The 12,197-nt window shown below is 35.1% G+C and overlaps 1 protein-coding gene across 8 annotated transcripts in view; it reads left to right on the top strand.

Moving 5' to 3' along the window:
• The window catches only part of KIAA1328 (KIAA1328 ortholog), a 332,624-nt gene that overhangs the window by 35,538 nt on the left and 284,889 nt on the right, over positions 1-12,197 (top strand). For all 8 annotated transcript variants that reach the window (XM_046024689.1, XM_046024690.1, XM_046024696.1 and 5 more), the window contains one exon: positions 10,811-10,926. In XM_046024689.1, coding sequence (XP_045880645.1) covers positions 10,811-10,926 — 116 coding nt within the window. The remainder of the gene's footprint in view (positions 1-10,810; positions 10,927-12,197) is intronic.

Here is a 12,197-nt window from a genome sequence, read left to right on the forward strand (position 1 = left end):
AAGACTTTTCTTACTTTTGGCATGTTTGTTATGTGGAGAGGCTGAGAATCTTTGGAAATATGAAAGTCTGACTCATTTTGGTTTAATAGGCTTGCCTTGAATTTATCTTTTCTTCCAATTCACAGTAAGGCCCAGGAAGAAACCAGGCAGCACCTTCAACACTTTACTTGAAAATCACCTTAGATTCAGTGGTTATCCACCTCATTAGGCACATTTCTTACTTCCCACATTACTAACGATGGTATGATATGGGTAAACTTTCTGCTACCACATACAGTGCTTCCCCTTTCTTCAATTTCCAGTGATGTCTTTCTAAGACTTTTTTTTTTTTTTTCCAGTTCTTTGCTGGCTGTTGGCTGCCTCCCTCCATTCCTTGTTTCAAGTGCCTCTCCATATGGCAGCTTATAACTTGGCAACTGGCTCCCATCAGAGTGAGCAAGAATAATCCAGACAGAAGTCACTACCATTTGTAACCTAGTCTCTTAGAAGTGATATCCAGTCAATTTTGAGAGTCACTAGGTCCATTCAAGGGGAAGGAATTAAACAAGGACATGAATATGAGGAGACAGGGATCACTGGGACCCATTTTAGAGGCTGGGTACCATAATAACACTGTGATTTTCTTAAATTTACCTTATTTAATATATTTTCTGTAGTTTCCTTCTGTTTTCTACATTCACAATCATATTATCTGCACGTAAAATTCTACTTCTTTCTTTCTAATCTGTATGCATTTTACTTTGATTTCTTATATTATTGGACTGACTAGGAACTCCAATCAGTATTGAATGGGAGTAGTAATAGCTGACATTCTTGTTTTGTGTTTTAAGTACAAGGTTAAGGAGAGTTTTCTTTCCCATCCTTGTAATAACTCTAGGTTTTTACAGATTAGATGCTCCTTATTAGTTTGGGGAAGTTCCTTCAGTCCCTAGATTGTAGAGGTTTTATCATGAGTTGGTTGAATTTTGACAAATGCCTTTTCTGTATTTATAGATGATCATAGAACATTTCTCCTTTATTCTATTAATATGGTAAATTACATCATGTTTCAACTCTTACATAAGTCTTGCTTTCCTGGGATAAACTCATCTTGGATGTATTATCTTTTCATATCTTTGGATTTGGATTTGCCTTGGCTCTATTGTTTTTGTTTTTTTTTCTTTTTGGATTTTTTCCAGCTATATTTATTAGATAGATTGGATCATAATTTTTGTTTTCTATAATGTCCTTATCAGATTTTAGTAGTTAGATTATGAAATGAAGTGAGAATGTATTTGAACTAAAAGAAGTAATCAGTGAGTATGAGAATGTGAACTTTTTTGGGGTGCGCATTTAACCATGAATGTAATTGATCATATAACTCACCTCTAAAAATATTATATGTCATACTATCTTATGCTTTGTTCCTTGGAAAATGTGTTTTATTCTTAGTTTTAAAAACAATATGCGTTTCTGTCACTTGATACACTCATCAGCTAATAGACATTTGCATTGGTTCCAGTTTTTGGCTATTATGAATAATATAACTATAAACATTTGTCCACAAGTTTTTTGTAAACATAAATTTTCATTACTCTTGGGTGTATTAGGAGTAGAATTGCTGGGTTGTATGTCAACTCTATGTTTAACTTTTTGAAGAACTGCCAGACTGTTTTCCAAAGTTGCTGTACCATTTTGCATTCTTACCTGCAATCTGTGAGGGTTCCAGTTGCTCCATACCTTTGCCAATATTTGATTTTATCTGTCTTTTTTATTATACCTTCCTAGTGGATTTGAAGTGATATCTAATTGTTTGAATTTGCATTTGCTTAGTGGCTAATGATATTGAACGACTTTTCATGTGCTTCTTGGTTATTTGTATATCTTCTTTGAAGAAGTATCTATTTTGATGCTTTAAATTAGGTTGTCTTTTTAGTGTTGAGTTTTCAGAGTTCTTATATATTCCATTCAAGTCCCTTATGAGATATATTATTTGTAAGAATTTTATCCATTCTGTGCATTGTTTTTACTTTTTTGGTGGGGTCATTTGAAACACAAAAGTTTTGGGGATGCCTAGGTAGTTCAGTGGGTTAAGTGTCTACCTTTGGCTCAGGTCATGATCCCAGAGTCCTGGGATTGAGTCCTGCATCTGCTCCTTGCTCAACAGCGAGCCTATTTATGCCTCTCCCTGGCATTCTCCCTGCTTATGTGCCTGCGCACTCTCTCTCTCTCTCTGACAAACAAATAAATAAAATCTTTAAAATAAACACACAAAAGTTTTTCATTTTGATGAAGACTAATTTATCTATTTTTCTTTTATAGATTGTTTTTTGATGTTATACATACCTGAGAAACCATTGCCTAATCCAAGAAAACAAAGATATATGCTTCTGTTTTCTTCCAGGAGTTTATAGTTTAGCCCTTACATTTTGGTCTTGGATTCAATTAATGTCAATTTTTTTAGTGGTGTGAGGTAGGGGTCCAACTTTAATCTTTTGTATGTGGATAGCAAGTTGTTCCAGCACTATTTATTGAAAAGACTATTCTTTCACTTTGATTTTCTTGATACCCTAGTTGAAAAATCAGTGTACCATAAATGTGAATATTTATTTATGTTCCATTGTTCCCTGTGTCTGTCTTCGTGCAAGTACAACATTGTCATGATTACTATAGTTTTGTATTAAGTTTTAAAATTGGAAAGTGTGAGTCCTCCATCTTCTCCTTTTTCAAGAACATTTTAGATATTTTGGGTCCCTTTCTTTTTGTATTACTTTTAGAATTGGGTCAGCTTGTCAGTTTCTTCAAATAAACCAGCTGAGATTTTGATAGAGATTGAGTTAAATCTGAAGGTTAATCCTAACAATGTTAAGTCTTCCAATCATGAACATGGAATGCCTTCCATTTATTTGGGTTGTTAATTTCTCTTGACAGTGTTTTTTTAGCTCTCAGTGTACAAGCCTTGCTTCTCCTGTTGAATTTACTCCTTTGTAATTTATTTTTCTTGATGCAAGTATAAATAGAATTGTTTCCTTGATTTCCTCTTGGGGTTACTTACTGCTAGCATATAAATAGACAATTGACTTTTATACACTGATCTTGTATCCCATAACCACACTGAATTCCTTCATTAGTTTTAATAATTGTTTTAGTGGATTTCTTAGATTTTCTGTATACAAAAGCATGTCATGTGCAGTAGAGATAGTTTAACTTCTTTTAGAATCCAGGTGTTTTTTATTTCTTTTTTCCTACTTGATTGCCCTTGTTGTAGTCTCCAGTACAATATGAATTGAAATGGCAAGAGCAGGCATCCGTATCTTATTAGTGATCAAAGGGGAAAAGCATTAGATATGCTATATTAGATGTGGGTTTTTCATAAATAGCCTATTTTTAGATTGAGGAAGTTCCCTTGTCTTTCTGTGTTTTTGAGGTTTTTTTTTTTTCCTTTTTTTAATCATGAATCATTGTTGGATTTTTTTCACTTTTCCAAATCTACTTAGATGATCATGTGGTTTTTGTTCTTTGTTTTATTGATATGGTGTGTTACATTAATTGATTTTTGAATGTTAAACCAACTTTTCATTCCTGGGATAAATCCTAATTGGTCATGATTTAGAATCCTTTTGTTATGTTTCTGGATAACAGAACATGGTTTTTTTTGAGGATTTTTGGATCTATGCTCATTTGATACTACTGTGTAGTTCTTAGAGCCCTTTTGACATAGATTGTTATGTCTCTGATTTCTTAAAGCACCTGCATTCCTTTAGATGATGTTTTTAAAGTAATAGCCAAATGTTACAATTTGTAAAGAGGTCATTAAGGTGATTGCACCAAAATATTTTTTAATGTTGATAGCTCTTTTATTTTTCATCATGTATTTACTATTGCTTGAAAACAGTATGTCTCTTTCTCTTTGCCAAATTCCTATGAAATCTATTTCCTTCTCTAAATCTTACCTACTACTAAATTGCTGTTCAGAATTTATAAAGCATATCCAGCTTCCAAACACAAGACATTAAATAGGGCAAGAACTTTATCTGGTTAACCATAGAGTGAGGTACAGTTCTCATTAGAATAGAGGCTTGCTGCCTTGATCTTGTCTTTCATATTACTGTAAAAGTACTCCTTCCTGGAGTATCTGGAACATCAGGGTTATGCAAAGCCATAAAATAAATCTTTTTCTAGAATGCTAGTTTTACTAGAAAATTAAGAGTAGGTAAGTGTGGGAAAATGTTTTATATTAAAACAGGAAAGATTGTTTATGTAGAAAAATGCAAAATGTGCAGAGATGTTTAAGGAAAAAAATAAGACTTCAAAGAAATTAAGTATTTTTGGCACAATATTCAGCCTGACCATTCAACTCCAAGGATATAAATTCTCTCTTCTTGATAGATAAGAGTACATTTTTTGGAAGTTTTTTAAGGAAACCGTTTTAACAGTCCAATTTTGTGTTTTTTAAAAGATTTTATTTATTTATTTGACAGAGAGATCACAAGTAGGCAGGCAGAGAGAGAGAAGGGGAAGCAGGCTCCCTGCTGAGCAGGCAGTCCGATGTGAGGCTCAATCCCAGGACCCTGAGATCATGACCTGAGCCTAAGGCAGAGCTTAATCCACTGAGCCACCCAGATGCCCCAACAGACCAGTTTTAAGTAGATGCATCTTTTTTCAAGTTTTTATTTAGATTCTAGTTAGTTAACATGTAGTGTAATACTGGTTTTAGGAGTAGAATTCAGTGATTCATCACTTACATATAACACCTAGTGCTCATCACAAGTGCCATTCTTAATACCCATTGCCCATTTAGCCCATCCCCCACCCATTTCCCCTCCATCAACCATCAGTTTGTTCTCTGTAGTTGAGAGTATCTCATGGTTTGCTTCCCTCTCTCCTTTATTGTTCATCTGTTTTGTTTCTTAAATTACACATATGAGTGAAATCATATAGTATTGTTTTTCTCCGACTGACTTATTTTGCTTAGCATAATACACTCTAGCTCCATCCACATTATTGCAAATGGCAAGATTTCGCTCCTTTTGATGGCTGGGTAATATTCCATTGTATATACATACCACATCTTTTTTCTTTTAAGATTTTATTAATTATTTGAGAGAGAGAGAGAGTGAGAGAAAGAGAGAGCATGAGAAGGGGGAGGGTCAGAGGGAGAAGCAGACTCCCTGCCAAGCAGGGAGCCCGATGCAGGAGTCAATCCCGGGAGTCCAGTATCACGACCTGAGTCTAAGTCAGTTGGTTAACCAACTGAGCCACTCAGGAACCCCATACCACATCTTTCTTTATCCATTCATCAGTCTATGAACATTTGGGGCTCTTTCCATAGTTTGGCTATTGTTGATAATGCTGTTATAAACATTGGGATGCGTGTGCCCCTTCAAATCAGTACTTTTGTATCCTTTGGGTAAATACCTAGTAGTACCATTGCTGGATTGTAGTTGTAGTTCCATTTTTCACTTTCTAAAGAACCTCCATACTATTTTCCAGAGTCGCCACGCCAATTTGCATTCCGTCCAGTAGTGTAAGAGGGTTACCCATTCTCTGCATCCTCGCCAATATCTGTTAATTTTAGCCATTCTAACAGGTACAAGGTGGTATCTTGTGGTTTTGACTTCTTTTCCTGATGATGAGTGATGCTGAGCATCTTTTATGTGTCTGTTGGCCATCTGGATGTCTTCTTTGGAAAAATGTCTATTCATGTCTTTTGCCCATTTGTTAACCAGGTTATTCGTTTTGGGGTGTTGAATTTGGTAAGTTCTTTATAGATTTTGGATACTAACTCTTTATCAGATATGTCATTTGCAAATATCTTCTCCCATTCCGTGGACTACCTTTTAAGTTTTTTTGATTGTTTCCTTTGCTGTAGAGAAACCTTTTATCTTGATGAATTCCCAGCAGTTCATTTTTGCTTTTGTTTCCCTTGCCTCTGGAGATGTGTCTAGTAAGAATCTGGTATGGCCAAGATCAGAGAGGTTGCTGCCTATATTCTCCTCTAGGATTTTGTTGGTTTCCTATGTTACATTTAGGTCTTTCAACCATTTGAATTTATTTTTGTGTGTGGTGTAAGAAAGTGGTCCAGTTTCATTCTTCTGAATGTTGCTGTCCAGTTTTTCCAACACCATTTGTTGAAGAGACCGTCTTTTTTCCATTAGATATTCTTTCCTGCTTTGTTGAAGATTAGCTAACCATATAATTGTGGCTCCATTTCTGGGTTTTCTGTTCTGTTCCATTGATCTGTTTTTCTGTTTTTGTGCCAATACCGTACTGTTTTGATGACTATAGCTTCCACAATCAGACAACAAAAAGAAATAAAAGGCATCCAAATTGGCAAGAAAGAAGTAAAATTGTCACTATTTGCAGATGACATGATACTCTACGTAGAAAACCCAAGACTCCACCAAAAATTTGCTAGAACTGATACACAAATTCAGCAAAGTTGTAGGAAATCAATGTACAGAAATCGGTTGCATTTCTGTACACTAAAAATGAAGAAGCAGAAAGAAAAATCACGGAATCAATATCATTTACAATTGCACCAAAAACCATAACATGCCTAGGAATAAACCTAACCAAAGAGGTAAAAGATCTACACTCTGAAAACCATAGAACACTTAGGAAGGAAATTGAGGATGACTCAAAGAAATGGAAAAACGTTCCATACTCATAGACTGGAAGAGCAAATATTGTTATAATGTCTATACTACCCCAAGAAATCTACATTTAATTCAATCCCTATCAAAATACCACCAGCATTTTTCACAGAGCTAGAACAAACAATCCTAAAATTTGTATGGAACCACTGAAGACCCTGAATAGCCAAAGCACTCTTGAAAAACAAAGTGGGAGCATCACAATTCTGAACTTCAAGTTATATTACAAAGTTGTTGTCCCTTTTAACTTTTTAATCCTATTGGTCAAATATTTTCCTTCCCTGTATTTAGATTCTCATTTTCTTAATTAACTAATTTCTGTTCTCCACATGAGATAGAGGATTAAGTCTTCTTATATTACTTTGTGGTCTGAGAATGCTTTGATGAAAAATGTAGATCATGATACCAGATATTTTCTTGTTCATATACCTCCAGGGAAATATTATCGAACATAAATTTAAAAAGACAGATTTCAGAGTAGATATCAAATCTGGAGGCTATTTTATGGGCAAGTCCTCTGCGTTTAAAGGTTATATTAATATATGTGCTCGTATTAAGTAGGCTAATAGGCCACAAAGAAGCCATACATATCTTTAGATAGGCCTGCAGAAGAAGTGTTACCCTTTGTGCTTAAGTTTATAGGTTTCCAGAGTATAATAATTGCTAAAGAGTAGTCTAATCATAGCAGCATAACAGAAGAGATTAAAACAAAGGAGCCCTGTATAAACAGTGCAGTAACAAATTTCTCAAACATACTCCAGCATTAAATTTAGAAGAGTGATTTTTCTAGATAGAGTAGCTTAAGTTTTAGGAAAAGCTCATTGTAGACTCTGGCATTGTGAGATTATATCTATAAGCATTTCTGCCCTCAGTGATCTTTAGTTTTCGTGAATCTCCTTCAGGCCCAACAAAGGGAGTAAGTGAATATTGATGAATACCTACGTATTTTGACCTGGCAAGCTCTAGAGATAATCTCTGTGTTTAGTTTAATGTTAAAGTAAACTTGGCATTCTACTTTTCTCTTTTCTTTTCTTTTCTTTTCTTTTTTTACTGTTTTTCTGACCCTGGAGCAATTCTTGTTGACAAAACACATCTTTGGTCCATTCCTTGTATTTATAGGGGCCTTTATGAGTAGTCTTGAAATGATGGGGAGCCATTTTTATATTCCTTTTGGATACCCTGTAACTGACTAAAGTTACTTTGTTTTGTTTTGTTTTTTAAAGATTTTATTTATTTACTTGACAGACAGAAATCACAAATAGGCAGAGAGGCAGGCAGAGAGAGAGGAGGAACCATGCTCCCTGCTGAGCAGAGAGCCGGATGTGGGACTCGATCCCAGGACCCTGAGATCATGACCTGAGCCGAAGGCAGAGGCTTAACCCACTGAGCCACCCAGGCGCCCCTGGTTTTTTTTTTTTTATAGTAGTCATTCAGTAAATATTTTTTTTAACAGATTTCATTTATTTGAGGGAGTGTGTATGCGGACACCAGCTAACACCAGCAGGGTTAGGGGCAGAGGCAGAGGGAGAAGGGGAAGCCGACTCCCCACTGAGCAGAGCCTGACAGGGCCTAGATCCCAGGACTCTGGGATCATGACCTGAGCTGAAGGCAGATGCTTAACTGAGCCACCCAGGCGCCCCTTCAGTAACTATTTTTTAATAATTAAATGAAAATCTTTTCTTGTCTACTTAGGAATTTTACTCTCTAGTCATATCTTTAAGATTTTATCAGTCTAAACAGAGATTTTGCTGCATATTTTCTCACCTTGACAGTGCTTTTTTTCTCCTTACAATATATAGCATCACTGGGGCACCTGGATGGCTCAGACACTAAGCGTCTGCCTTCCGCTCAGGTCATGATGCCAGGGTCCTGGGATCCAGCCCTGCATCAGGCTTCCTGCTCAGCAGGAGGCCTACTTCTCTTTCTCCCACTTCCCTGCTTGTGTTCCCTCTTCTCTATCTCTCTGTGTCAAATAAATAAAATCTTTAATCTTATCTATCTTCTATCTATATATTTTACATAGATATATTAGATATATCTATTATATATGTATAATAGATGTATTATCACTTATTTTTAAATTTATTCATTGTTTTTAGTAACTTCTTCTTGGGTTACTTTCATAACCCAAGGTGGGGCTCAAACTCTAGTCCTGAGATCAAGAATTGCTTGCTCTTCTGACTTAGCTAGTCAGGTGCCCCTCATCTTTATTTTGTACCTAATTCTACATATTTGTCACTTTTTATGATATGCCAAATTTTACATCTTTATGCTTTTTAGTATTTCTCTTAACTACTTTTTCTCTCATCCTATGGCTATAGGTTTTGCATAGATTATAGTATTGTATGCCTTGCATCTTGACCAAATGTTTGAGAACTTCTTTCTTATTCCTTTATGAATGCTCTCCATATTTTTAAAGGATGTATGTACAGTATTAGGATATTTATAGTAGTGAATTTAGCTGGAGAGAATTTAAAAATTGTCTAGTCTAGCTTTATTCTTCATGAGTGAGAATAATGATGCTTAGAGAAGTAAGCACAGTCTTTCTCATGTCCCCATGAGTACATCATTTTCCACTTTGCCTTTGGGGGTTTACTTGATTTGGACAGTATCTTGGCAAAGATGTTTCAGAAGTGTTTCAGAAGGCTGACAGATTTAGATGGTAGAAATTTAGATGGTAGAAGAATTTAGAAATTTAGATGGTAGATGATTTAGATGGTAGAAAATAATCCAATGTTTGACAATTCTAGGAAGACTGAGAGGCAGCAGGAATTATTTCAAAAGGTAGGGCAAATATGCTTGAGAGTAATAGCAATAAAGGAGAAGACCTTGGAAAGGGATGGCAACAATGGAGGTAGGAGAACCTGAGACCAGGGGATAAATTGTCCTCATGTGTCTATTTGTTTAACTGTCTGGATTCCTTGTACTTGTTTTCTGTTTCAGGTAACCCTCTTAGAAGGAAGGGCCTGAGTCCCATTCATGGGCCTAATAGTATGCTAGACATAAATAATAGGGGCTGGGGGAAATGATTTTATTGTGATGATGAGCAAGAAAACATAAACCTCTTTTTTGAACACTATTGTGTGCCATGCTCTTTCATGTAAATTATTTCAAAGACAAGATGTAATCAACTCAAACATTCAAAATCCAATTTCATTCTGTTAACTCATTGATTTCAAGTATCTCCACCAGAAGGCTAGCAACAAAGGAAAGGCTACAGAGTTCATGTTTTTCAGAAATTGCTGTAGTAGAGCAGGGGTCTGGAAGGAAGTAAATTATGGAGCTCAAAGGAGTCCCCGTGGATTTCCTTTACACATATTGCTGTGTGATCTTGTAAGATAAATATTGTACTCTCTTTGGAGGCATAAGCAAGAGTCACAGAAAAATTCAGGGCAAACATCTCTATGCACAGAGTAACATGAGAAATAGAGTTGTCGTTTTAAGATAAGTTTTAATGTTGTTCTTGTTTAATTGGGGTTTTTAAATTTCCCTCCTGTGCTCTTGTCAGAAGTCACCTCTTTTTGATAATATTGAGTTGGAATACTTCTCAGAGTCAAACATTAAAGATACAGATTTTTTTGGTCAGTGTTTTTTTAACACTTGTAATTCTTTTTGGACTAAGAATAGTTGTTTTTTTTTTTATATTAATGCCATCTTTTTATTCTAGTCTGGTTATTTACATGCTATTGAGGAATACAGGATATCAGTACCAAGGAAGAGAATAAAATTAATTACCGATGTGTATATAATGAAATATTTAAGAGATATATAGATTGTTTATTTCATTGACATGATTTAAATAAAAATATGAATAAGATTCAAATCAAAATAAATTAATTGTGCCTGTTTTGATGAGAAATGAAACTGTGTTTTAAAAGTCGGATATTTTTCTGTCCTGGATTGCAATTGGAAACTTATATTCTATGTTGGACTTTCCATATTTAAGATACTTCTGATGATGGGAACATTTTTGGTATAAAATCGTGTTCATATTTTATCACAAAGGTATGCAAGATTGCCTTATGAGAGGTTAATTTAAAAAAAAAAGCCAAATATAGATTATCCTTGAAGAAAAGAGCACACCTCTGGAAGCAATCTGGTTTTGGTAGACGACAGCTCTAGGCACATATTTTCTTATTCTCATAGGCATTTTTTTTTTCATTTTTGTATTTCAGAGTAAGCGAGGAAAAGGAAGTGACAGAAGAACGATTCCGAGCCGAGCAGGAATCATTTGAGAAGAAGATCAGGCATTTGGAAGAACAGAATGATCTGATCATCAAAGAAAGGGAAGATATCCTTTTTGAAAGTCCTTTTTTTTAATGTGCAGGAAGTTTGACTCTTTCATGAAGAAAATGTAAGCTCCAGAGAAATAATTGTTCTAATTTATAACAGGGAATAAATCTGCATGGGCTGCCATTTTTAGGCAATCAAAACGACACTTAACAGCATGTGCTGTTGCTTCCTTTGTGCTTGATACGGCCACCCAGCTGTTCTGCTGCTGCTGTTATGCTGCAGAGCACATATTTGTCAACTAAAAAAGACAATAAGAAATTTGGGCATTAAAATGTAGTGTTGGAACTTTACTGAATTCTGTTCCACTACTCTGAGCCTGAAACCTCTTTGTATTTGGCATTCTTTCTAGCTAAAGCTTTGACAGCCCTAAGGAATTCTACTCTGAAATCGTAAAAATTTTAAAAAAAATCCATTGTAATTTGTAGATGTCATAATTGGTAAGTGTTTACATTACAGCATAATACATGAAAATTCTCATGGAGGAGGAGACTATTGGGTTTAGAACTAGAGAGAGAGGTGTATGTGTGAGTGTGTATTTAAAATATATTGCATTATTTGTAAGAAAGTAAAATAAAAACTGGTATTTTAACTTAAGAATTGTATGTTAAGGTATATGCAAGTTAAAATAAGCATATATTTCTGAAGTTTCTTTTGGCTGGACTACTTATCTTTGGATGTTTTTGCAGTGGTATTGATATAAAAGAGAAGTGACTATCCTTAAAGTTAGGATGATAGATTGGCCAGCTAAACTAGTATATGAATACTTGAAGGAACCAGTGCCCATATTGGCAATATCATTATTAACTTCATTGCTAATAATTATTTCAAAAGCTCTTCAAGTGTTAAAATGACCATACATGGACAATAACTCTACCTTTGTGAACACCAGGGAAATAGAAATGTAAAGGTACAAATAATTCACTTGGGAAAAAACATTTAAAAACTGTAAATGTAGGGGCACCTGGGTGGCTCAGTGGGTTAAGGCCTCTGCCTTCAGCTCAGGTGGGATCTAGCCCGCATTGGGCTCTCTGCTCAGCAGGGAGCCTGCTTCCTCCTCTCTGCCAGCCTCTCCATCTACTTGTAATCTCTCTCTGTCAAATAAATAAATAAAATCTTTTTTAAAAAAATGTAAATGTAAAAAATGAGTTCTGATTGTTTTATCAAAAAGTGGGAATACACCATTGGAAATTAATATAATCAGAATTTTTGGATTTGATTCGCTGAGCAGGACATTTATAAAGTTTATTTGCCTACAATTCTAAAGGTGTA

Source organism: Meles meles, chromosome 12 (genome assembly GCF_922984935.1).
Source record: "Meles meles chromosome 12, mMelMel3.1 paternal haplotype, whole genome shotgun sequence".
NCBI lineage: Eukaryota > Metazoa > Chordata > Mammalia > Carnivora > Mustelidae > Meles > Meles meles.